The sequence below is a fragment of the Scleropages formosus genome, chromosome 19, assembly GCF_900964775.1.
Source record: "Scleropages formosus chromosome 19, fSclFor1.1, whole genome shotgun sequence".
In the NCBI taxonomy this organism is placed as follows: domain Eukaryota; kingdom Metazoa; phylum Chordata; class Actinopteri; order Osteoglossiformes; family Osteoglossidae; genus Scleropages; species Scleropages formosus.
The window spans coordinates 901848-928937 of NC_041824.1; the positions used below are offsets into that span (position 1 = coordinate 901848).

Genomic DNA, 27090 nt, shown 5'->3' on the forward strand with positions numbered 1-27090 from the left:
CGTGTTCATTAACCCTGAACATTCACGTAGGAGGACTTTTTTAGTGGGTGCTCATACCACCGAGCAAATCTTGCACAGCTAAGTGTTTACTGATGATAAAAAATGAAAATAATTCCTAGCTAAATACAGTTTTGTATTTGTTCTATATTTCCATTCTATATTGGCACCACAGCACAGGTGTCATTTGTGAAGCGATGTGTCCCTGTGTTTTTCCATGAGCGTAAGCTATGTTGGGAGAGCTAAAGGGCAGTGGCCCTGCGGAGGGGTGGGGGGCGAAGCTGTGGCACCGAGAAGAGAGTCGCTCGTGTCGGCTGCAGTAAGGCCACGGCACACAGAGCTGAGGGATCGAGCGGCGGCGGGTCGCCGGGCGACGGCCGCTAGTGACGGCGGGCGGCTGACCGCGGCCGCACTCGACCGGACTCGGGAGGCATGAGGCTCGCGGGTTGTGCTCCGACGTGGCACGCGCTGCACGGTCCAGTTTCACGCTCAATGAAATAACCTGAAGCGTGCTGCCGAACTGTAGAAATGCAGGTGGTCCCCGACTTACAACGGGGCTACGTTTTGCGAAATCTGTCGCAAATCGAAAATGACTTTAATACACGTAATACACACCTCCGTGTGACAGGCTGGGAGATGTGGATTGCTGCCGCTGCCCAGTATCGCTCCGCACATCGCTAACCCGGGAAAAAATCTCAATTCAACATTCAAAGTACCGTTTCTACCGAACGTGTGTGGCCAGCTCACCATCGCATCGTAAAGTCGAAAAACCGTGAAGTGAAACCATCCTAAGTCAAGGAGCATCTGTAGGATCGGTACCAACCAAGCGACAAATGTGAGAAAACCAGTCGATGCTTAGATTTAAGTGGAAAGAGATAGAAAATGGGGGGGATGCGGTGGCTCAGTGGGTTGGACCACAATCCTGCTGTGCGGTGGGTCTGGGGTTCAAGTCCCGCTCGGGGTGCCTTGTGACGGACTGGCGTCCCATCCTGGGTGTGTCCCCTCCCCCTCTGGCCTTACGCCCTGTGTTGCTGGGTAGGCTCCGGTTCCCCGTGACCCCGTATGGGACGAGCGGTTCTGAAAATGTGTGTGTGAGATAGAAAACGGGGAAGAAACTAGAGCACCTGGTGTGACCAACAGGGCTTTGTTTGTTGCTGTCGCTCTCAGGAACTTCGCGATTACTGAGTGACGTTGCCGCGCAGGATGAACCGGTTTCACAAGACCGAACTTGCTCTACGGGCTCGAGAACAAAAGTGAACTTTTTGTTTTGAAGCAGAGAGAGATTCAGGCCGAAGACCGTGGAAGGAGAAACGGGCGCGGATCTTCTTCCGCACCTTCTCCTCCTGCTTCTCCTTCTCCTTCCTCTGCTGCGGCCTTCGGCGTCCAGGCAGGCGAGTCGCCGGGGAACGTGGCCGCTGCGCTGCTCTTCCGCGTGAGCCGGATCGTAAGATCGCGACAGCAAAATCGCTCTGACTGAAATCCACCTCGCGTCACCAGCCCGGTAAGGCACAGGTCAGAAAAGGCGAACTTGTAGGCTACAAGTACAAGCAAGCGCCTCCCATTTTACAGCACGCGCGCAGCAATCCGCTTGCTCAGTCGGTATATATGATCGTACATGATGATGTGCGCTAAGAGTGTTTTACATTTCTGGACTGTTTTAGTAACACTCACCGCTGTTACTGTACGGCTCTTCACGGAATAATCCGACAGCGTACAGCGGGGCTCAGGTGCTGTAGCAGCAAAAAGCACGATAACGGTGAATGAAGCGTGATCTGTCGCGGAACGCGATCAAGTGGAGAAAAGCGTCCGCTAAATGAATGAATGAACCACGCACCTCAAAAAGGTAAACGTGCGTGAGAGGCGCTGCGTAGGCCAGCGACAGGCCAGCGTTGCGTTTCCCCATATATTTCTATAGAAATAAATGCGTACGTATTACGTAAGCGCAACATGTAATATATACTGCTGTAAATGCCTCAGGCTCTATTATACGGCCATAGTATTGTAACGACCCGCGTTACTGATTCAATGTAAATACGTTGCATTATGGGAAGGAAATCTGTAAATAATGTCTGTAACCGCTGGGGCCACTTCGGGGGGAAATGGTGGGTTGACTGACTGTGTCTGCCTAGGAAGGCTGGCTGTAAGCGCAGGTCCTGGAGGAAAAGGGGTCCTCGGACCGAGAGCATTATTTTCCTTTCTTGGGCTGCTGTTCGAATAAACCGTTCGTTACGCACGCTGCCTCCGCGTCCTTTTCCGCGCCATCCGAAGCCACTGCCGCGCTGCGCGCCACAGTATCATAGTGTCTGTGCTGTCGACGGTTTCACGCGTGTCCATCAAGTAAATTTGGGCACCGAGCGAGGATATTATTTCAACCGACCGAAGTCGAGCGCTGGAATTACGTAACATCTCAGTTAGGTGTGTGTGTGACAGTGACGTTTTTTTTTTCTTCTTCTTTCTGCTCTTTCGGGTTTTTTTCACTTAACATTTTCTTTTTCTCCGTTTAACTACATTTTATCACAAATATCCATTCAGGCTCGTATTTCAGAACCATCATCATCACGTCGGAGCTGAAACACAGACAGAGATCCTGACCTGCCGTCGCAGAATCAGAATGTCAATGTATGTTGGCGGTGCCCATCGGAAGGCGGCAAACTCACCTGTGAGGCTGTGTGTCCATCTGTGTATCTCTGACTGAGAAGCGATATGGATAAAGAAGAGATTTCTGACAAGGAAGACATCTCAGCTGGACAATGGTAAGCACTGGGGTGCATGATGATGTTGTATACTTGGACTGAACATTACAAATTATTCTGGTTTTTTCCTGCTTTGTCTATTTGGCCTTTTTGCTCATGACATGATAAGTATCTGTTCGTTGCTGCATTTTCAAACACAGATATTTATTCATTGAGCTGATACTTTTCTCCAAAGCAGCTTACACTTGTTGACTCATTTATACAGCAGGGTAATTTTAGTAATTTTACTGGAGCAACTTAGAGTAAGTTCCTTGCTCAAGGGTACTACAGCTGGAGATGGGGATCAAACCTATGACCTTTAGGTTCAAGGGCAGCAGCTCTAACAGCTACACTACTGTGTGTGCGAGTGAACCGAAACAGGGATCCTACTCAATGCGGATTGTTGACAGGCTCCAGCAGAACAGAGCACGCTCTTCTGTCCCCAGCCATACATCCGTGAAGAGCGGTGTGTCAATGGAAGATCAAGTGAACTTTGGCAAGGAGGACATCGCAGCTGGACAATGGCACACGCTACGATTAAAGTTTTTCTACTCAAATTTCATATGTAGAAAGTGTTTGGTGGGTGGTGCAGCATGTAGCGCTGCTGCTTCGAAGGACCTAAGCTCTTTGGACATGGGTTAGAGTCCAGCTCAGTCTCTGTGGAGTCTGCATGTTCTCCCCACGTTTGCGTCGGTTTGCTCTGGTTTCCTCCCACAGTCCAAAGACATGTATTGCAGGGTAACTGGAGGTTAACTGGTGACGCTAAATTTCCCTTAGTGTGTGTGTGTGTGTGTGTGTGTGTGTGTGTGTGTGTGTGTGTGTGGGGCTAACATGTAACTGACTGGCATCTTGTCCAGCATATAGTAGCTTCTAGTGGATTCAGGATAGGCTCTGGACCAGTGCAACCGTGACTTGAGAATCAGTTAATGAAAGCGAGTGGGTGAGTGAATGACTGATTTTAGAACATCAGAATTAAAATTGCATTTACATTTACTCATTTAGCAGATGCTTTTCTCCAAAGTGATGTTCATCTCATAGAAAATCTAATTTGTGCATTACATTAGAAGAAAGAGACATAGTTGCAGATGTGTGATTCTTAAGTAAACTTAGTTTGTTTCAAAATAAAGAGTAAAGAAAGAATAATTAAAAAATATAAAAAAGTCCTGTTGTCCTGAAGTGCTGTGAGGGTCCAGCAGAAGAGAGCAGGATCACCTGCAGGCAGCTGCGTGTCCCTGAAGAGTGGCATGTCCATGGAAGATCACGTGAACTTCCAGACAGGAGGTACTTCAAGTGAGCAAAGGCGAGTATACATTTTGTACAGCACATGTATTTTTGTTTACTTTTTCCACTTGAATGTATCATAGCACAGTGCTGAGTCCAGTCACTTGAATCCAGGGCTTGAGGTAGAGTCTGAAGAGTCTTACTTTTGCTCAGAACAAGGGAAGCGCTTCTCCAATACTCTTCGATGTCGCGAGCACGTTCGTTCGAGAAGGTGCCTCTAGAGAGGCAATTCTTGATAAGGTGATTAATGCGGGTGACAAATATGAAACCTGAATCATCTCCTGACCAGCAGGGGTGCAGGTTCTGCTCTTATGTGGGTAATTAAGTTCCAAGACTACTGTTGTCACATTGGCTACAAGTGCTGTTGCTGTGACTTGCAGTCAATGGGGAGAAACCAAGGGAGATACACCCGAAATGTGTGTATCTGGACAGGACACTGGCTGCTCTCATTTGTGTTTATGAAAACAGTGTGGAAGGTCACCTTTAAAGGCATCGACCGTATCTCCAGAGTGAGAAAATACTAATATTAAATTCGCATGAAAAGTGGTGGCAAAATCACACTCTTGATTTGTTGTGTTTCGTTGACAGGTACTCGTCACAGTCTAGCAGACGGACACATCAGACGGATTTGAATTGCATATTCAAGGTGCGAAATATAGTTTTTGTTCTACATATGTAGCGCTAAAATCACAGTAAGTTACTGTAATTTAGTAAGGAGATACGTGGTCTCGGAACTGTCCTGGCTCACACAGTTCAGCACTGACCACACTCACCTAATACTACGCTCCTTACTCGTTACTCTTGGAATACCTACATTTGTCACACTTCACACACACAGCTCTGCACTCTCCAGCTATCGCGCAAACCACTATATTCCATGACCTTCACACACATTATGCAGCGCTCCTCACACACAACCCTGCACTACTTTCCTTTCACATGCCTAATTAGCCTTTACCGCCTTTACCATGCTCAGCCTTGCAAGTGGTACATCCTTTATGCCAGCTGAGTGGGCCACACATGACTGCAATCTAGGTGGTAAAACCCAGATGTAGAATGTGACGACTTCAGTCTGTTCTTTGTTTTCAGTCACTTGAGGACAGAGCAGTCAGGTTCCTAAAGAATCAGTTGGAGAGGTTCAAGAGCCACCTGAGTGAAGATTACCCAACATACTTTGAACCTCAAGTGGAAGATGACACTTCATTGGAGGCCGATGAAATTATGAACGAGACCGGTGGCACGGAAGGTGCTCTGAAGATCACATTGTATATTCTGAGGACTATGAACCAAGGGCACGTTGCAGACAGGCTGGAGAGGAGTAAGGGCTTTACGTTTTTCCATCTTTTGTTCCCAAATTAACACTAATGAAAAACTCGTTTTTAGTGCCAGTTACTTCGGCATTACGGTGTATGTGAATGTGATTTATTTTTTTTTCTAGCCATAATCATGGTGAGAGATAAAGGACTGATTGGCAACAAAGAGACAAAGCAGTTTTCTATAAGCACACACGTTTTGTAGGTGTTGCAACATGCAACAATAAACTAACATTTATGTCCGTATTAAGCTTTTAAGCAAATGTCCCGAAAATCCCTGAATGGCTACATTCATATGTGTTAAATTCAGAAAATGTTATGTAAATGTATTTGGGTAGTTTTCCTTGTCAGTATTGTTGGGTTGCACAAATAGCAGCCAAGTACTTTGAGGCTCCAGCTGTAGTGTCCACCATGGGCCCAGCGACAGAGCCGTGAACCTGTGCGATTAGCCTGGTTTTCTATGACGAAACATCCGTGCATACGCGGAAATTTATTTTAGTTACAGGTTATCACGTTCAAAGGATCGTAAAGCTTTTAAAAAGGAGCCGGTTTTTTTGTGTGAGACTTGTTTGACAGCTATTCAGAGTAATAAGAAAAATTCCCAGATTCCTGTAACTGGAGTTTGCCAGTTGCAGGTAGTGTTACCTTCGTTTTCTTGTGTAAACAGCAACCAAGACACAAGCAAACCAAGACAACAGTGTAATCAGAAATCAAAAGTTTCAGTGTTTAAAGCGTATTTGCATAACATTAACATTTTACTCCTTTTTTTCAGAGGAGCAGCAGCTGTCATGTCAGTATAAACTGAAATCCAATCTCAAGAAGAAGTTTGAGAGTGTCTTTGAAGGAAAAGCTAAGCAAGGAAACCCAATCCTTCTTAAAAAGATTTTTACAGAAGTCTATATTATTAAGGGAGGAATTGGAAACATCAACACACAACATGAAGTGAGACACATTGAGACAACATGTAACAGACCAACGATGGAAGAGACTGCAGTCAAGTGCAGTGAGATCTTTGAAGCCCTACCTGGACATGATGTTCACGTTAGAACAGTACTAACAAGAGGGGTGGCTGGCATTGGAAAAACTGTTTCTGTGCAGAAATTTATTCTTGACTGGGCTGAAGAAAAGTCCTGCAAGGACTTTAATTTCGTATTTCCTCTTCCTTTCCGGGATCTGAATTTGATAAAAGATAAGGAATACAGTCTCATTCAGTTACTCCATCACTTTCTGCCGGAAGTGAAAGCAGTTGAACCAACTGACATTTGTAATTACAAAGTCTTGTTCATCTTTGATGGCCTTGATGAGTGTCGCCTTCCTCTAGATTTCCTTAACAACGAGCGCTTGTGTGATGTGACCAAGCCGACCAAAGTGGATGTGTTGATAACCAACCTCATCAAGGGGAACTTGTTTCCCTCCTCTCTTCTCTGGATAACCTCCCGACCAGCAGCAACCGGCCGAATCCCCCCGGAGTGTGTTCATCGTGTCACTGACATACGGGGGTTTGATGATCCACAGAAGGAGGAGTACTTCACGAAGAGATTCACCGATCAGGACCTGGTCAGCAGGATTATCACACATATAAAATCCTCAAGGAGTCTCCACATCATGTGCCACATTCCAGTCTTTTGCTGGATTTTAGCAACGGTTCTTGAGAGGCTGTTTAGTGAAGCTAACAGTGGACAAATCCCAAAGACCCTGACTCAGGTGTACACACACTTTCTGATCTTTCAGACAACTCTGAAGACTGAGAAGTTTTCCAGGAAAAAGGTGACTCACCCTTCTGAGTCTTTAAGAGCAAATAAGACATTTCTCATGAAATTAGGGAAACTGGCTTTCAATAACCTTCAGAAGGGGAATCTAATATTTTATGAGGAAGACCTGAGAGAACATGGAATTGATGTGAATGAAGCTTCAGTTTTCTCTGGATTATGCACAGAAGTCTTCAAGGAGGAGACTTGGTTGTATCAGGGGAAGGTGTACTGTTTCGTACATCTCAGCGTTCAGGAGTATCTTGCAGCTTTATATACGTTTCTGTCAGACGGAAACACATCAACGTTGAGCACAGTCAGCAGGCAGCACCAAGAAATGAAACTGTCTCACTTGCTGAAGATCACCGTGGATCAGACTTTGCAGAGTAACGATGGACACTTAGACCTCTATCTCCGCTTCCTGCTTGGACTCTCAGTGGAATCTAATCAGACTTTTTTGCAAGGACTACTGACACACACACAAGACAGTTCACATGACGTACAGGAAACGATCCTTTACATAAAGAAGATGATCAGGTCCAATCTCTCAACAGAGAGGACCATCAATCTGCTCCACTGTCTGAATGAACTGAATGACCAGTCTTTAGCGGCGGAAATCCAAAACTTCTTGAGCTCGGGGGGTCTCTCAGAAGAAAAAACTGGAGGTGCGTATCTGCCATCTCCAGCCATTATGTTGCTAACATCAGAGCGAACTCTGGATGAGTTTGACCTGAAGAAATACATCAGATCAGACGATGGTCTTATAATGTTCCTGCCAGTGCTGCAGACCTCCAGAACAGCCCTGTAAGTAAATTAACTGAATACAAGAAATCAATTAAATACACGATAGAACAGAATGAGATGCATAATTGCATAAGTTTTATTTTGTTATTATCGTTATGTTGTTGTTAACGTATTTAGCTGAAACCTTAGTAAGGTAACTTAGAATGTGAAATCTGCACGCTGATTTCGTACATCTCAGCGTTCAGGAGTATCTTGCATGCACGCACACACACACAAATCTGAACAGTTTTGGCCATCTAAATTCCTGAGTTCACATGCAGTATTACATAACACAAAATTGCTATCAAAGAAATTCATTTTTTGGAAAAGAGCCGGTAGGCCTTCTAGAAGCTGAGCAGCGAACGTAGTGCGGCACCTGAGACGCAACGTACAATCGTAACAGATGCTCATTCTACCATTGTGGCTTCAGAACGCTGACAGGTTTCGAATTTGGGCAAAGAGTGTGTGGCTTAACAAGGTGTTTTTGCAGGCTGAACAGCTGTAGCCTCACTGGAAAAAGCTGTGGGTTGTTGGCTTCATCACTCCTCACAAAGTCTTCCAGCCTGAGAGAGCTGGACCTGAGTGACAATGACCTGCGGGATTCAGGACTAGAGCTGCTCTCTGCTGGACTGGCGAATGCAAACTGTAAACTGGAGACACTGAGGTGAGAGTCCCATTCGCAAAGGTAGCAGCTGAGAAGACCGACACCATTCACACCACAGACAAACCCAACCGTAGAGTCTTTCCTCGCCTTATCTGTCCTCCTGCAAATGTCCTCATTTACCAACTACAGGCAAGATTTGCACCAAGCTGACTTGAACCAAAACTTTCACGTGTTCCCATAATATGCACATTTCAGTCCTCTGGTGTCAACAGAAGTTGACTCTTGGCACCACAGTGATAAAGTGCCTTCGGAATTTTCTGTCCTCTTCTTGTGTCCTTACGCTGGCCTGGCGAGAGGTGTGTCCAATGCCGCTGCTCACTGACGGCATCTGTGTGTAGCATGTGTGTGATTGTCAAGACATATTCCATACATTGTTTGTCAGAAAACATTCTCATTCTAAGCGAAGCTGTGTGTCCAGAGCTGAAGAACTTCTACCATTTTCCCTCTAGGTTATCAGGCTGTAGACTCACACAGGAGGGCTTTGCAAGTCTTGCTTCAGTTCTGTGTGCAAACCCTTCATACCTAAGACAGCTGGATCTCAGCTATAATGACCTTGGGGACTCCGGAGTGAAGCTCTTTTCTCTTATTTTGGGAGATCCAAAATATAGGCTGGAAAACCTCAGGTGAATGTAACAGCAAGTATTGTGCATTGCAGCTAAATGCACCTCTTTCTAAGAAATCATGCAGCAATGGAGTGAAGTGACTGCACTTTCATTCAGTGTCTTCACATCAGTGGCGATGAGGACTTTAGAGCAGATCCTCGTTCAGCACCTCACCAGTGCCATCAGGGGTAAACTAGACTCATTTCAGTTCGCTTCTCAGCATGATCACTGCACTGAAGACACAGTAGTTACACTCACACATCTGGTTTCAAAACATCTGGATAAACCTTACACACACACACACACACACACACACACACACACACACCCCTACCTACACAAGAGCACTTTTTCTGGGGTTTTCATCAGCATTCAATACCATTCAGCCCAGCATTCTGCTATTAGTCTCCATCTTATTTATGGTTCAAGTCTTTCCTCAGTAGTAAAGTACAGCTAGTGAGGGTAAACATGACACTGTCCCTTTCCGTCATCATCACTTTTGGAGGTCCCAAAGGCTGTGTCAGTTCCTCATTTCTGTTTGTGTTCTATCCCATTGACTGTTGAGCCCACACACCGAATCAGTCCATCCTCAAAGTCTCTGATGATTCCACCACTGATGTAAAGTTTCTGTCCAGGCTGAACGGGTGTAACCTCACAGGAGAATGCTGTGAAATGTTTGCTTCAACTGTCAGTTCAAAATTCTCAAGTTTGAGAGAAGTGGACCTGAGTGAAAATGACCTGCAAGATTCAGGAGTAGAGCTGCTCTGTGGTGGACTGCAGAATCCATACTGTAAACTGGAGACACTGAGGTTGGTTCTTCATGGATGTAGCAGCGCACTATGTATTCCATAGATGCATGTCTATGCACGTGTTTTTTAACAGGTAGAAAAGAGCTGTGCAATCTATGCTCTGCAATCTTCAGACACTTCAAGAGTGAAACTTGTACTAGGTTTGTCGTGTCTTCAACAACAATGCTTTCATTTTGCTCTGGTGCTTCTGAGCTAACTTGAGATTACTTGCAGGTTGAAGAGGTGTAACCTGTCTCAAATATGCTGTGAAACGTTAGCTTTAGTCATCAGCTCAAATTCCTCAAGACTGAGAGAACTTGACCTGAGTGACAATGACTTGGAGGATTCGGGAGTGAAAAAGCTCTGTGTTGGCCTTGGAAATCCTTACTGTAAGCTGGAGACACTGAGGTAAGTTCTGCAGTACTTCAGGGAGAATACAGTACAATTGTCCAGCATGTACAGACAAGTCAGAGGGTTGTCCTAATGCCACCTTATGGTTTTTCCTAAGTAGACATGGTTACTCTTTCTTTTATAATTCCTTTCACTTCACTTCAAAACTGACAACAGGTCTTCTTCTGAAGTGATAGGCAATCATCTCCGAAGGTGTCTCTCTCCTTAGACATTTGAGTTAGAAGAGTAACCAAGTTTTCTTCTTTTCTTTGTAGGTTGTCAGACTGTGGAGTCACAGATGAAAGCTGTGCTTCTCTGACTTTGGCTCTACATTTAAACCCCCTACACCTGAGGGAGCTGGACCTGAGCTACAATAATCCAGGGGAGCCTGGTGTGAAGATGCTCTCCTCCTTACTTGAGAATTCTAACTGCAAACTGGAGAAAGTTAGGTCAGTACTTTCACTAATAAACACTGTGCATTACTAGTAAATGTAATGTTTACTTTGTAATTCTCTAACTAGATTGTTCTCGTTGTGTTTTCAAATATGTGCATTGCTGGGGAAGGTGGCCACGAAGAGCAAAATGAGTCAAATCATCAGAACTCATGTAAGTTCTCTTCATGACCTCTGATTATATGATTCAGACACATGCAATAATATGTTTGTTTTCCTAAATTTCAGTGTGGTTTCAGGTGTCATTTTTTCATTGTTGAGAACCACAGTAAATCCTGCACCTAGAAGGGATGGAGAATTTTTTTATTCCTCTCCATTTCCCAGGTTGCGGTAGAATGTGCAACACTGAGAAAATGTGATGTCATAGCCATGAGGTGAGAAGAAGGAGGCAGGATGAAGGATGCTGAAGGAACCACTGAACGGCATTCTACAACCACTTACCTCTTTAGAATGTATTTTTATAAAGAGCCATTCCTCTTAAAGGACCATCATCATCAAAATACTTTTTAATAATCACAAGATCTGTATGAACTACAGGCATCCCTCAATTTACAAACTCTGTTTATCCAGAATTTTGGTATACCAGCTCTTGGCTTTTGATACCAAATTTCTGATTTACGGAAAGAAAAACCAGCATAATGAAATTTATTCGAAGCCTGTCCAAAAAAAACAGTTGCGTGTCGCACAGTAATGTACTATTTTTGGAGCTATGTTCGTTGCTGTCTACTGTATATAAGGAAAGCACAATTAATATCTAAAATGTACTGCCTAGAAAAATACCCATTCTTTGATAATCATGGAGCAATTCACATGTCTGCCTGTTACAGTGTTGCATTATGAGAAACATAGGAAATTCGACAGGAGCATCTGACAGCCATATTGAGGGTGTTATTTACATTCATTAATTCATCTTATGCTTTTATTTTCGGTACTTAACCGTTAGCTACTTATTATCTTTTGTAGTTTAAGGATAATATTGTATTAATTATGTCATTATTGTGTAGCACAGTAAGTTTCCAGAAAGGAAAGTTGAAAACTGTAAATATTCGGACCATGAACAAAACATTGACTAAAAACAGAACAGATGGAGGCTGAAAACACTACTTCACTGTTTTCATACGTTAGGCATGTCGACCATCCACATTCCAGGGTTCTTCCAGATAAGCATCGGAATTCCTAGCGAACCAAAAATAAAACAAAAAAAGTTGCCATTGTTATGCCCCTTGATCTTTGGTTTAGCACTCCGTCACTGACAGAACGTTGATGAGCACACTATAGAAAAAAAATATATTGAATTAACTGAATTGTGTTGAATTGAACTGAAGTTACGGGGGGTGCGGTAGGGCAGCGAGCTTCACCAGGTCCTGCTTTCTGGTGGGTCTGGGGTTCGAGTCCCGCTTGGGGTGTCTTGCGATGGACTGGCATCCCGTCCTGGGTGTGTCCCCTCCCCCTCCAGCCTTACGCCCTGGGTTAGGCTCTGGTTTGCCATGACCCTGCTTGGGACAAGTGGTTTCAGCCAGTGTGTGTGTGTGTGTGTGTGTGTGTGTGTGTGTGTGTGTGTGTGTGTGTGTGTGTGTGTGTGTGTGAAATGAACTGAACTGACAAAGGAAAGGTAAAAAATAAACCTCCAGGGTTCCAACCGCCAATGGCTGCCAACCCCTCCAGGGCATTCTAGATAGAAAAAGAGGGCCAGTGGTTACAGCTAAGCCAAGGAAGACCATACAGCTAAGAGAAAGCCTGTACTGCACAGCTGTCTGCACCATTGCTGTAGTCACTGATAAACTGAAGTCCAGGTACAGGTCTGCACAGTTATGAGGAAAGGATGAGAGACACCAGCATCTACAGCCACTTGTCTCAGAGCCTTACCTGACAACACAGGGCAGAAGGCCAAAGGTCAGTCGCAAGGCTCCCCCGGCGGGGCTTGAACCTCAGACCCACTACAGGCGCCGGCCAAACCTGCCGCACCACCACATCCACCCGACAGACACACAAACACAGAATGTGCTTCACGGTTCGTCTAAAGAAAGGAAGAATAACCGCAGTGCACCGAACAAGGAAATGGGACTCGTCTCCCTTTGTGTTCACGTACAAAGACGGGCTGCGGTCGCACAACTGGACCGTCCCCCAAACCTGTACGCGCAGTCAGTCCGTGTGCCGAGCGCTGTCACTTCGCTATTAAGAGGACTAAAATGTCAGCGCACTCGAGCGTTCGATGACAATTTCTGCGCTAGACCGAGTTTATGTCAAGAGCACAGTATCTAGTGACATACCTAATGACATAACTCTCAGACTGCATGAGTATTTGTATTAAATAAATTCTACAGCGCTTACTGTTTTACGTCATAACTTCTGGTCCTGAAGCGCGCGAGGCGTGTAACGAGTTACTGCTCTCACTATTAGTCACAGTCTCTGTGACGCAGCGAGTCCCCGAGGACAAAGGCCAAACGCCAGTTGCCCTGACGGGAGCGCAGTGTCAGAGCGCGGTCGGCTCTTACGGCGAAACGGGATCGCAGGCCTCGCGCCGCCATGGATCCCTTTCAAGACACTAGAGCCCAAACCACGAGCAGCTGCTTGGCCTGCGCACCGCGGTACCGGCCCAGAGCCGCCCGCTCCTCCGTTCTTTGCACCCACGTTTCAGCGGACACATGGCTGGTTGCCTCGCCTCGCCTCGCCTCACCTCGCTTCACCTCACCTCACCCACCAGGTCAAGTGCGACCCGTAGGGCCACGAGGAGCGCAGAAGCGCGGGATCGCAGATGCGCGAGCCGCGCGCTGAGCGTCTGTCTGTCATAATAATCATGATGATGGCGCAGCTCCGCTGCTCGCGCCCTGAGCTCAGCATAGTAGTGCAGTACAAGACAACACCACCACGGTGTAATACTGTGGGCTACTGTACAGCGACTCTGTGTATCGACTATCGCCGCTGTTTCCGCGTCGAGCGCGCGACCCCAAGCCGCCTCGATACGAGAAACAGGCCGACTGGCATCACGTGACGTCGCGAGCCACAACTTCCGCCCAGCGAAGCGCTACGCTGGCGCCTGCGCGCGCCCCTGGCTGTGCGCGCTAAGGGCGGCTGCCTTCTCTCTCTCTCTCTCTCGCGCGCGCGCGCGCGCCCGCCCGCCCGCTCCCTCCTTCCGTGTCCGTTATCGAAGCGGTGCGGCAGGTCTGGGATGAGGAGGAATACGGTACTGTGGAGTACGAGCTCTTAGTGAAGCTCCTGAATCCGCGAGGAGGGACAAAGAAAGAAAGAAAGAAAGAAAGAAAAAGAAAAAGCAAAAGAAAAAGGCGACGACGACCATGGAGAGAGAAAAGGACAGTGAGCTGCTGACGCCTTTAGTTTTCGCTTTTTCTCGAGTCGGTTCTGACGTGTTTTTCTCACTGATCTGTGAGTAGTGTGAGCGCTGCCGCTAGAGGCTGCGCTGGTGTCTGTCTGTCTCTGTGTGTGTGTGTCTGTGTGTGTGTCTGCGTGCGTGTGCGTGCGTGTCTGCGTCTGCGCGAGTGTGTTTACCGTGCGACGCCCGCATCATCGTCATGCACCGCGCAGGGACCGCGAGCGCCTAAATGAGCGCCGTGACAGATGTGACGGTGACAGTCAGAGTGGTCGTGTCGCCTGCTGCTGCGAGCTCCAGCGCCGCTGCTTCGTGTCACCAGTGCAGTGACGGTAAGACGAAGCCGAGAGGCCGCCGAGTGTGTGTGTGTGTGTGTGTGTGCGCGTGTGCGCGCGCGCGCCGCCGCCTGGACGTGGCTCCGCTGCGCGATGGAGAAGCGCGAACATGGCGCCTGCGAGCCGCACAGATTGGTTTGAGCAGCGCTTCCGAGTCATTCCGCACTTGCTCAGTCGGACGCTCCCCTCTCGCCATCGGATGCCCGCTGCGCTGGTGTCCTTCCGTCTCTCCTCGGGTCTTCGGCCGACCGGCGGCGCGAAAAAGGGCTCCTGGAGCCGGGAGGAGGAGAAGCGCATCTATTCTACGGGGAAAATGGGGCGTCAGTCAGTGCCGCGGCTCTTGTGCGCAGTGCGAGTCCACGTTGTCGCGTCTGAATGAAGGGATTGCAGCGCATTTATTTGCAGGCGGCTGTGAAAAATGAAATGAAATGGGAAGAAAAATGGCCAAATGGAGCCTTTGGCGGGGAGCCCACGGTGGGGGGTCGGGGGGGGGATGATGATTGTGGACAGAAGGCAGAAAGTGTGTGTCGCGCGCTGATCCGTTGGCCTGCGGAGGAGCCCCAAAGACGACGGCGCACGTGCCCCAGAGGTCACTTGTGGGCGGCGTGTCGGTGCCGCCGACGTGGACCAACTGCCCCTGGACGCGACTTGGCACTGGGTGCAGCACCTCGGACAGCACCTGCCTCTTGTGTCTGGTGTGCGGTGAAGTTACCTTGATCTACCGCAAACGGGGCTACGCTTGAGACCGTACACAGTGTAAACGCGCCGATAATGGGGTTTTTAGTCGCTGTACTAAATTTGGACTGAAGACGTTGAACATTGCCAGCTTGTCTCCTCGTAGAGTCGCTCTCAAATTCCAAAGTACGGTTAAGTTATCCGCACACGACACGTGTGCCCAGCCCATTTTTACAGTTAACCTTCACTCAGCTAATGGCTTTGTTCAAGGCAACGTGCGGTGATTCACCCGTTCGTGGCGAAGGCTCTTTTTACTGGTGTAAAGACGGGTGCCTGCCTTGACGAAGGGTAACGCAGCAGTAGTGGAAACCAGGAACCTTTAGCTTCGGTGCCAAACGATGCGACGCAATCCATCAAGAAACACAATGTAACAGGACACTAACAATATACAACACAGTCGCCATATGCAGGTAATAAACAACAACATCATTGAGGACGAGCAGTGGCGCAAGTGATATACCGTAGTACAACTGAGAGCAGTGTGGAGATGATGACTGCAGTGTGCAAAGAGGAGTGCAGTTCAGAGATGGGCTACAGAGACAGACATGATTTAGGACATGATCAGAAGTGGTTGGGGGGATGCACCCACCTCGCTGATTTTATTGAGGAGACGGGTGGCTGCGGAGGCGGACTTGTACCGCCTCTCGTACCCAGCAGTATGGATGAGAAATGGGTAAACCTGCCGCTCATTTGATGGCTTTTTTCACGCAGCAGGTCATTTTACTTGGCCCTTCAGCTGTGAATCAGCCCCCAGGTGCGGGGCGGTTCTGGAGCCTTGGGTGGAACCAGAGCACAGAAAAACTGATACTGAGCCCACTGTGTGTGTGGGAACAAAGTGCTGCGCTGTCTGGCTTGTCAAAAGTACTGCATTTCAAGGTTAAAACGATGAAAGCAATTTCTTAAAGTGAAGCCTGGTCGAGTCCAGCAGTAAATTCTGAGAGTGACTTCGTGCTTTATTGCTCACCATCTACAGAGTAAGAAGCAGAGGTGGTATTTATGTTAGTACAGGTGACCTTGACTTTCTTTGCTGAAAAAAGAAAGAAAATGTAGGATCTAAGGAGCAAAAATCATTAACTTATGAATATTCTAATAGAGTGGGTCCAATGTAAGATGGTCCTATGGTTACCTTATGAGCAAAAGAAATTGCTACATGATGTTGAAATACATTTATCTTTTGGTAGAAGATGCCCTTTTTGTCAATGCAGCTCATGTAAGTGTACATTTATTACTTGTTTGTATTTTCTGGCCTTTCTGTGGCTTGTCAACACAAGAGGGTCACTGGGGGAAGTGGAACTTTCCGCTTCAGGTGACACTCTTTCTTCAGATGATTGTGGTCCATTGACCTTTGTAAACATCACTTGAATTCTTTGAGTTGATGTGACAAGGTTTATTTACAGTACGTGTCATACAGTATCATCAGTGTCTCACAGCTCATGGGCTCGGGGTTTGGTTGTGGGTTTGAAAATGGCTTAGTCTGTGTGGGGTCTGCATGTTATCCCTGTACTCGTGGGTTTCCCCAAGGTGTTCTTGCTTCCTCCAACAATACAGTTATATGTGTTTTAGTGGAATTATTTACTCTTAATTTGCCCATAGTTTGTGATGACTGCGTGAGTGAATGTGTGCGTGTTATTGCCCTGTGATTGACAGGGATGCGAGCCATAGCGTAGCCTCATTCCCCATGCTTCCAGGATAGGCTCTGCACCTCCAAAACCCTGCACCCATTCATGAATGGCATTAACCCTGAGTTTACTCTCATTTGCTCTCCACTACAGATTAGATGAGTAAAGAGGGGATGTCACGAATGGTGAAAAAGAGGCAGGCAGACCCCAGAGTTGTCCAGAGCATCTGGGCTGCAATAGAGGTCATTCGGAACCAGAAGCAAATTGCAAATGTGGACCGGATATCCAAGTAAGTCCAACTCAGCGTAATCAATGTAGCCTTTTTAAATAAGAAATAGTGCATAATTTACCTAATAATAAAATATTAATTTGCATAAGCCTCAATATAAAAATGTAGGAGAAGAGTTGATTTGCCACTTTATCTGCCTGAAAGAACATATTGCAGAGTGATATAAATTCATTTATGTTTTCATGTTACATAGTGATGTGCTGTAACAGCACAGATCTCTGTAAGGTTGTTACATTATGCACAAGCTGACTTTCCTAATGAAAACTGCAATGCTTCTGCATTAACTTCTCAACTTGTCTGCTTCTTTGTACAGCATACTCCCAGAAGAATGTAGTACTGATGCCAGAGATGGCTTTGTTATGCTGTAGGGATGTTGGAGTCGCCATTTGTCGGATAGTAGCTCACATGTGTAACACAAGAGATGGTAGACAATTGTAAATCTGTTGTGTTTTGGGGGCTGTATCCACCAATGTTGTATATTGTGTCGCACTAAACCTGGGATTCGTAGACTGCTCTGAGACCAAACTGAAGGAAGGGGTAAATTACACTACATTTCTAACAGATTGTTGTTCGTTCTGTTCTGTGTAGAACTTGCTTTTGTCTACACCAACGAGCAAAGGAGTGTCATACAGCCTCTGATTTGGAGCCTTGAGATCTATGAGTTTCTGTCATGAAGACTGTTGTCATGGAGACAATAAGGCACCTTAATCCTTTGAAAGGCATGAATTTGCTTGCCTTGATGTTTTTAGAATCAGTTTTGTTTCTCTCGGTGTCAGGATTATATTAACTCCATTACATCACTGCTCTGGACAAGAAGGGCAGCAAAGAAAACAAACAGTTTTTCTGCACTGGCTGACCAACTCCCGTTGCCACGGTTTGTCTGCACCTTTGGATCAGTCATTAAGGAAGACGGGAAAGCTCTACCTGCAGGGCAAACTGAAACAGAACTACAGACGCATCTTGTTCTTTTTTCAAGGCACATGCTTAATTGTCCTGGATGCGTGAGGCCATATTCCACTGCAGTATTCTTCAGACTCTGAAGTCGCCTACAGAATTATAGTTCAGTAAACCATGAAAGCAATAAGGTTGTGTTCCATGGTGCTATTTATTACGCATACTTGTATTTTTGAGAAACGTGTAATGTGTCAGTGACCTACAGCAGGAGTCCCATCCTGCTGTAAACTTGTTACTTGCCAAGGTATGGGAGCAACCCGGTTACCTAAAACACATACAAAAACTGGGTGTCTGTACTCCAGGTACCTGAGCCGTGTGTTCGGCGTGCACCCCAAGGAGACGGCACGTCAGCTGAGCTTGGCGGTGAAGGATGGCCTGGTGGTGGAGACCCTTACAGTGGGCTGCAAGGGATCCAAGGCCGGCATCGAGCAGGAGGGATACTGGCTGCCCGGGGATGAGACGGTAGAGCAGTGAATATGTCACTTCCCTGAACTTACTCATTGTTGTTTTTTCTTCTGCCTGGTTGTGTGCTACTGGTTAGTGGTCATGTGACTTCTGATGCTGAGGTTAGAGAGAGTTGCTCACAGTTGCTTCTTTGCTAAATTCACTCCAGCTGGTGCTGGTTTGCATCTACTTTTTTTTCTTATACAAGCTTACATTTTTCGGTGGGATGTATGGATCACTGAATGAGGGGCTGCAGGTGGCACAGTGGTTAATACCATAGCTGTCACCGTTTATCCCATCTCCTGCTTTATTACCCTTGATCAAGGTACTGACCCTGATCCAGTAACAGTGAGCCAGGTGTACAAATGGGTAACTCATTGCAAGCAGGTTAACAGTGTAAGTCGCGTTGAAGAAAAGTGTCAGCGAAGGAAATGTAAATGTAATGGCTGAATCTGGGTGCTGCACTTTGATAGCACTTGCTTTGTTCTTTTGGCAGAAATTTGTCTCTTTCATTTCTCAACTTGTAGTTTGGTCCCCAGTCTTATGGAGTGTATGCTGGAACTTTTCCAGAGTACAATGGGAATTGGTGAGGACAAATTAGAAAGGGCAGGTGAAGCCAATGTCCTCAAGAATTGCACCACACTGCCTGCTTCAGCTTTTCAGTTCCACTGAGCCAAACCCTATGGTGTGATGGCCCAACATCATCAATGGACTTTACAAAGAAACCACTGGGAGTTATGATGGTGCATTGAAGCAGGAAGCATGTTTCTGAGGCACTAACAGAAAACCACCAAAGTCCTTCTGGTATCCCAGGCGAGTGTGACTGAGTGGAGAAAGACTGGGGTAGAGGGTGGGTGGAGTCTGAAAACGTGGGGACACATTGGTTGACTGAGTCTACTGTTCAAAGATCCCACCTTCCCACACTATTTGTGTGTGAATTGGGTAAAGCAGGGGGCAGACCAACACATAGATGGAGCGCACCGCCTCTTCTCCTGCAGGACTGGGAGCCTGAGAGCCACGACGGGTACTGCTTTGAGTGCCACCAGCCAGGGGACGTGCTGCCGTGTGACGGCTGCTTCCGTGTGTATCACCTGCGCTGCCTGATGGAGGATAGCCGGCCCCGGGACAATGGCTCCAACTGGCAGTGTGTTGTTTGTAAGGTGTGTGTGTGCATGTGTGCGTGTGTGTGTTTGAAGCTTGAAATTCTCTAAACACTGGTTCATGCGGCCATACCAGTCTTACACTTCTTGGGAGCAGGAAAAACAGTATCAGTTCTCTCCCCGCAGTCTTGGTCCAGCTGAGTGCAGCAGTACTTTATCCATCCATCCATACATCCGTTATCAATAACGACAGGACCAGTGCAGGGTCTATGCAGGTGCATAGAGTGTGAGGCAAGGTACATCCTTGATAGGACGCCAGTGTTTGTCCGCAGACTCAAGAGTCCATGAGATCCATTCTCCTAAGTGTAACCAGGGCTGTGGAGTTGGTACGCAAAACCTTCGACTCAGACTCCGGTAACCCAATAACTGCTTCCTGCTCTGACTCCACAACTCTGACTTCACAGCACTGCCCAAAAGTTGCACATTATTTTGGGGGTCGTCTTATCTGGCGAATATAGGCCTAAACTTATATTACACCTCTAATTTTCTGGAGTCAATTTATATCAACTTATACGCTGGATCGATTTATACGCTGGCATATACAGTACATTTAGTGGGTGTCGGTACATTTTTACTGACTCGAGTGACCCAGTAATTGCTTCTGACTCCACGACTCCAACTCCACAGCACTGAGTGTAACGTGGTCCTAGGAGGCACGCAGGAGAAACACCTATCATAAATTTGGAGTCAGGGGTCAGTCACTGGGCAGAGGCTTGTTTAATCGGCCAGGTACCCATGGGGCGTGAACTGGACACAGTTGACTGGTTAGCCATGGATTCTGACTCTCCATGAACATCAGATCCATTTCTCCCAATGCTCTTTCTGAAATGTTTTGCTTTTCCTGCAGGGAAGTAAGAAGAAGAACTTGAACAAACAGGAAATGAGCAAGTACCTGCGCTTCATCGTTCAGCGTGTGAGAGAGAGGGTGTGTTCTTCTCTAGGATATATGTCATTCATCCTTTCTTTCAACGCACAGTGTTCTTGTGAATAAACTAGTGCACTGTGACCAGTGTAACCAGCATGGCAAGATCAAAACCAGTAACCAAGTCACTTTTCTTATTCCCCCATCGAGCAAGCTTTTGCTCAAGGTTCAAGAGCCTTAACCGTTGCACCTCCTTTTGTGCTCCGTTAGACTAGTTGCTACATTGTTCGTCATTGCTATATTGTCGTATTGTTGAGTTGAATTTAAAGAGAAATGTCTGAAAGAGTGTTTGAAAGGACCCCCGTCGTGCATGTCCTATACAGGCCGTGGACTTGAATAAAAAAGGCAAGGACACCACACAACCCATGTACCGTCGGCTCATCCACACGCCGCTGGACGTATCAAACATACAGGAGGTGAGAGCCTTTCTCTTCAGCTCACTGTGACCATGTTGAATGCTACAAAGAACCGTGTTCTAACGGTTCTGCCCAAGCTGGCCTTTGCAGGCACTGCTGCATTTCGTGGTGAATTCTGCTAAGAGCTCCTGTCTGCTCTCTTTGCAGAATGTTGCGGAAGGGAAGTACAAAAGTTTTGAGGAGTTCAAGGCTGATGTTCAGCTCATTGTGCACAACACAGCCATCTTGTTCGGAGGTGGGACTCACTGCAGTAACAGGAATCTGTGAACACTGAGCTCAGTGCATTCCGATCACACTGACCTTTAGCACAGGTGACCCAGCAAATGTTCTCTCACTGCACTTCCCAGACTCCTTTCATCCACACGTTCGCTGTTTGCTTTGCTCTTCTCAACAGAAACACACGCACACACCTTGCTGTGTCACTGCTGTTATCTTCACTTCAGTGTGGGAATTTCCAAGCCCTTGTTGGTTATAAAAAGAAACTGGCATTGATAATACATAGTGTAATGTTGTTCCCGTGATTTACGCTCGTGTTGCATCATTTTACTGCAGCTAACAGTGACCAGGCTGAAATAGCGAGGCTGCTGTACTCTGATACCCTACATGAGGTATGTGATTCCACCACAGAAAGAGGTCTCCCTCTTCATTGCAATGTGTGGAATATCAAGTCCTGCCTTTCTCAACTCATTGCTTGCTATTGTCCATCGCTCTTCTTCGTTCTTACGATTATTTCTCATGGCCAAATGTATAATATTACGTGTTCAATGTTTATGCTGATGTATGTGTTTTGATTATGACTGCTGTTTTTCTTCAGGTCTTTATAAAGCGTCCTGGTAGCGTAGCTGTTAGAGCTGCTGCCTTTGGACTTAAAGGTTGCAGGTTTGAATCCCATCTACAGCTGCTGTGCCCTTGAGCAAGGCACTTAGCCGACATTGCTCCAGTAAAATTACCCAGCTGTATAAACAGGTAAATAATTGTAAGTTATTTGGAGAAACAAGTCAGTAAATGCAATTGGTCACGTTCTCTTAGTTTAAACTTTGTTTTTCGGCAGAAAAAATGCAGAAAGTTCTTAAGCCAGTATATTATCCATGTGACTGGCACGAAATCCTTCACTGATCAGTTTACTTTCTTGTCTGCTCAGTTGAATGAGCTGCATCTCTGTAGAACCTGCTTCTACCTGTCCAACGCTCGACCACATAACTGGTTCTGCTACCCCTGTGTGAGTATGAACTGTTGTTAGTCTTCTGGTCACAATTACACAAAGTTATCTGAGCACTCAGTGAGTGTTGCTGAAATGACACTGTCAGCTATCACTCTCACTGTCTCTGCACCACACTGCAGCCTTTAGTTGAAAACCATAATTTCTTTGCTGGTTAGACCCCCAATCACGAGCTGGTCTGGGCAAGGATGAAGGGTTTCGGCTTCTGGCCAGCAAAAATTCTGCAGAGGGAGGAAAATCAAGTGGATGTACGATTCTTTGGTCACCAGCATCAGAGGTAAGCAAGAGAAGGAGGGGAAGAGAGGGACCACTGGCGAGGGAACGAAACACAGGAAGTCTGAGTGTCACTCATTAGTTGTGTTTGGCTGGAGGGGGAACTTTCAAGCTCTCTATACATTGCCATGTATGTTACGGTTTCCATAGAGTTAAAAGTCTTGCTGTAAACTGTTGCAAACATCAGAGAACTTATTGTTGAAGCTCTCAACATTGCACTTTTTAACCAGTGAGCTTCTGCATGCAACAGTGTTAAGACAGCCAGCTCATCGCAGCATTGGAGAGACGGCCAGTCCTGAGCTCATCGGCTGCCAGACATAAACAGCTTTTAAAACTGCAACAATAAAAGAAGAAGAGAATGGATCCATTAGTAAGCACTTTATAAGTGAGTCTGAAGGATTAAGAACAGTAGCAGAACTCTGAAAGGTCATAAGCCTGTGACTGTGATTACAGGCAGTCTTCTAGTGAAGAGTTGGCTTGGAATACATGCCCCACTGCGTTTGTGAGAACGTAGTTGTATGGGAGTCCGAATCCAAGGATGTTCTCTTCCCTAGAGCATGGATTCCTGCCGACAACATCCAGGACATCCAGGTGAGCGTGCAGCAGCTGCAGGTGAAGCGCAGTGCTGGCTGGAAGAAAGCCTGTGAGGAATTGGCCCTGTACCAGCGCTTCCTGCGGGAGGGTCGTGTGTGGAAGGCCAGGATGGAGGATCGCATGGAAGAAGAGCCTGAGTCCAGTATCTCCTCAACCAGCAATGAGCAGGTGGGGAACGGTCCATATATACATAACTTAGACACACAGCACAACTGTATAAACCCACAATGCCACCCCCACCTGGAGCAATGAATAGGCAGGGCAATAAATACTCAGGCACCCTTTATATAACAGATGGTCGTATGAGACTTTGGACTTACAAACCCACCTAATTTACATTTATTCATTTAGCTGATACTTACGATGTCAAGCTACCTACAGTTATTTACCCATATATACACTGCTGGGTAATTTTACTGGAACAGGGGTAAGTATCTTGGTCAAGGTTTTTACAGCAGTAGGCGGGATTTGAACCTACGACTGTCGGATCAAAGGCAGCACCTCGATCCACTACGTTCTCAGCTGTTCCTGTAATTTGTACCATGAAATTTGCATGAGGAGCCGTCAGCTCGCACAACAGAACTTTCGATCAAAAACACAAGCCTTAGTGACATCAAATAGCCCTCCCAGTGTTTATCATGGCTTCTCTGCACATCTTCATTGTCTCTCAGCTATGTGCCATGTGGCTGATCTTGCCAGCATCATCTCGGAATTCTTGTGATATTTTCTTATATTATACAACCATCATCTCTGGAAATAATGGAAGAGGCCCGAAGCAAAAAAGTTACATAGGAGGTCTCTATATACATCATGTGTACAAGATTAACAAAGGTTTCAAAATAAAACTGCTGGGTCCCAATGTGAGGTAGGAGTTTCTTCAGGAATGTCCTGGCTTCCTGACTGGGTAGCTCCCTTACCTTACTCTGGATCTCCTCTGACCTCTGGCAGAGAGATGTGTTTGTCATACAGTATCTTCCATTTTGATGATAACAGGTGATCATTAGGATGGTATGATATGTCTTCTTACAGCTTTGTTCTCTGAAGGCAATTCTGAACTGCAGTTTTTGAAAACACTCTTTAAGAAGACAAGGAAAGAACAGATAAAATGTCTGTTTTCTACTCTGGTTTCAGTTTTGTCCATATTTTCCCCCACACAGTTAAAAAGTAATTCCTTCCTCTGACCCAGTCCTTTCCAATTTCGAGACACTCTACAAATCTCTACTTATGATTTCACTCCAGTCACCTCTGAAGGACTTGTGCAGTACTGTGTTTCTCATTATAGTAACGGTGCCAAGAAACATCCGGTCTTCCAAGTCGAAGTAAAGAAGCTCTCTGTGCTTAACTGCCTGTGCTGCTGCTGACACCCCCGGCCAGCCACTATCATAGCAGTGTCCTTGACTGATGCCAGGGCTACAATTATTAATAACGGGTGTCTCACTACAATAAAGACTTTGTGTATTAATTGTGTGTAACCAATTTCTTTGGAATACAGCTTAAAGCACTGCATTCATTAGCCTTGACTTTCCCAGTTAATCACATTGCATTTCACAGCTCAACTGAACATTATTTAATCATATCTTGGCACTGTGTGTTTTAAGTGTTTTATTAGTTATAGATTTTTGTCAGCATTTGTACATAAAAGCCAAATTACAAATAACAAAATGCTTGCTGTGGAGTTTACAGCAACGCAACAATATGTGCGTAGCTTTTCTGTTGTATTTTTTGACAACCACTTAAATGGAGCCGTATTTCTCTGCTCAGATGAGTGCTCCATAAAAATAAGTTGAATTGAACTGATCCACAGCTGAAGGTGAACCAGGAACCCAAAACAAAGAAACTTCGTCGTAGCCAGAATCCCGAACCCAAAGAAGAGGTGAGTGTGCTGTTGTGTGCCATCTAACCAGAAGCTGTAGGTGTATTAAACTCTGGTAGCATGTTGAGAAGGAGACTGTTAAGAAATAAACAAAACATAGTCATGCTCATTATATTATAGTCCTCAGGTACAGAGTCCAGGGCTCTGACCACTACTTCACACTGCTGACCACAGTACTCAGTACTGTTACCCTCATTACATTACAGTATTCAGATGCAGAATTCAGTATGCTGACCACTACTCCACACTGCTGCTCCGCTGTCTCTAGGATCCGCAACCTGAGATGGAGGCAGTCAGCTCCAGCCAGGAGATCCCTACTTCACCCCACCAGCCTGAGAAGTCCTCTGTGTCGACACAGACCCGAAAGGGCAGTACGGCGTCTCCCCGGACCATACACCGTTGTACTCAGACCAACAGTGACAGCAGCTGCCAGAACCGATGCCATGAGAAGTACACCAAGATCTTTAATGATGTCAAGGAGATGATGAAGGTGGACAACAAGCGTGAGACAGAGAGGGTGGTCAGGGAGGCGCTGGAGAAGGTAAGGGTTGTGTTTCTGTGTGTGACCGGGCACTGGAAAAGGTGTGTGTGTCACGGGATGCGCTAGAGTAGATGAGAACTGTATTTGGATTTCAACTTGTGAAACAGATATGGGAAATAAAGGTAGGAAGTGGCTGAGCTTTTTGCCTTGTTGGCAGCAGCTGTGTGTGTCTGTACCTCGCCCAGTGGGCGACTGAACATGACCAGATGTGACCGTAGTTGACTGGTAGATCATGAATAGAGGTTTCACTTGTGATTTCAGCTGCGTGCAGAGATGGAGGAGGAGCGACGACAGGCAGTGGCCAAGGCAGTGTCCGGTGCCCAGGCTGAAATGGAGCGCAGGTGCAAGCAGGTAAAGGACAAGTGCAAGGAGGAGCTGGCGGAGGAGGTGAAGAAAATCATGGCTCAGCACAAGCAACTGATCTCCCAGACTAAGAAGAAGCAGTGGGTGAGTGTCACTCAGGTTTTTTTTTTTATTAGAAGTTTCGCACAAATATACTGGTCCTGAAAAGTTCAATGAATCAGTGTAATCTTAGACATGAAGGTCAATGACCACAGAAGAAATACAGATATAATGTATCATGGCAGCTTCCCTCCTGGCGCTTGAACGTGCATCCTGGTTCTTCTGAGAGCACAATCCAAGACACCATGTGTTGGCCCTCTGCCTCATAGTTTGTAAAAACTATAAGTATTGGTACAACATGTACTAGCACTACTGTCTGTTATAAAAATATAAGTACATACACACACACACACACACACACATAATCTAAAATGACAAAAGTACTGTCTGTCCCCAACCTTGTGTCCAGTGCTGTTTGCTGACATAAGTGAAGAAAATGCACTTTGATGTTTGAAAATTTATCTTCAAAAATTTGTAGCGTAACACTTTGTGACACAGGGTACCAGTGTGTTCAAGTCCAAGTGGTTTTTATTGTCATTCCTCTATATAGCTTGTATGCAGTGGAACACAATGTCGTTTCTCTGGAGACCATGGTGCAACACAGTTGATATGACTGTACAGACTTTTATTTTGCCAAGCTGTGGTGAATCCACTGCTGTAACGTACTCTGGTAATGCTGATGCAAAGCGTGTGACCGTTGCTAAGGTAACTGTGCAGCCTTTCTTCGGCAGTGCTACAACTGCGAGGAGGAGGCCATGTACCATTGCTGCTGGAACACCTCCTACTGCTCCATCAAGTGCCAGCAGGAGCACTGGCACGCCGACCACAAGCGCACTTGTCGCAGGAAGCGGTGAAAGCCCGGCCCCTCGTCACCTTTCTGTGTCCCCCCCCCGGCTCCACAGCAGCTCTTAACACACCATCCCCAGAACATAATTAACCGGTTTGCACATAGTTGGGAGTTTTCTCGTTTTTCTCACTTTCATTCCTGTTTGTTTAATAAACTTGATGTTTTTCTCAGTCCATGGTAAGAACTTGCAGGAGCATGGCTTCAGTGTGCGGTGGTCTTTTTTATTTGTTCCTTTTTACATGTGCTCTCAAAAATGTTGTTTTTAGTAAACGATGAACCCTAGCAAAATGCATTTCATTTTTAGAATTTTTAAAATCACTTTTCTTATTGTAAAATTAACAAAAATATATTAATTTGTGGAGAATATAATGATTTTATGCTGCAGAAAA

General features: G+C 46.2%; 2 protein-coding genes across 5 annotated transcripts; both read left to right on the forward strand.

Annotated features, from left to right (window-relative positions):
- The first annotated feature begins 1258 nt into the window (after positions 1-1258).
- LOC108927700 (NACHT, LRR and PYD domains-containing protein 12-like) lies at positions 1259-11959 on the forward strand. 2 transcript variants are annotated; one of them, XM_018741131.2, is made up of 14 exons: positions 1259-1498; positions 1659-1840; positions 2530-2750; positions 3907-4029; positions 4599-4656; positions 5100-5328; positions 6096-7875; positions 8345-8518; positions 8968-9141; positions 9756-9929; positions 10143-10316; positions 10574-10747; positions 10863-10904; positions 11075-11959. In XM_018741131.2, the coding sequence occupies exons 3-13, from the start codon at positions 2701-2703 to the stop codon at positions 10882-10884; spliced, it is 3132 nt and encodes a 1043-aa protein (XP_018596647.2). In that variant the 5' UTR covers positions 1259-1498; positions 1659-1840; positions 2530-2700; the 3' UTR covers positions 10885-10904; positions 11075-11959. The 2 variants fall into 2 exon arrangements, with proteins under 2 accessions (XP_018596647.2, XP_018596646.2); XM_018741130.2 differs by lacking the exon at positions 1659-1840.
- A 2247-nt stretch (positions 11960-14206) lies between these two features.
- LOC108927701 (zinc finger MYND domain-containing protein 11-like) lies at positions 14207-26979 on the forward strand. Of its 3 annotated transcripts, XM_018741133.2 has the most exons (15): positions 14207-14410; positions 16921-17056; positions 18313-18472; positions 19453-19614; positions 20462-20539; positions 20860-20952; positions 21100-21187; positions 21505-21560; positions 22094-22171; positions 22330-22448; positions 22999-23206; positions 24843-24911; positions 25180-25452; positions 25714-25899; positions 26586-26979. In XM_018741133.2, exons 2-15 carry the CDS (start codon positions 16926-16928, stop codon positions 26706-26708), a joined length of 1824 nt encoding a protein of 607 aa, XP_018596649.1. In that variant the 5' UTR covers positions 14207-14410; positions 16921-16925; the 3' UTR covers positions 26709-26979. The 3 variants fall into 3 exon arrangements, with proteins under 3 accessions (XP_018596649.1, XP_018596650.1, XP_029101979.1); XM_018741134.2 differs by lacking the exon at positions 19453-19614 and having other exon boundaries at positions 26586-26783; XM_029246146.1 differs by lacking the exons at positions 14207-14410; positions 16921-17056; positions 18313-18472 and adding an exon at positions 19089-19267 and having other exon boundaries at positions 26586-26783.
- The last annotated feature ends 111 nt before the right edge of the window (positions 26980-27090 follow it).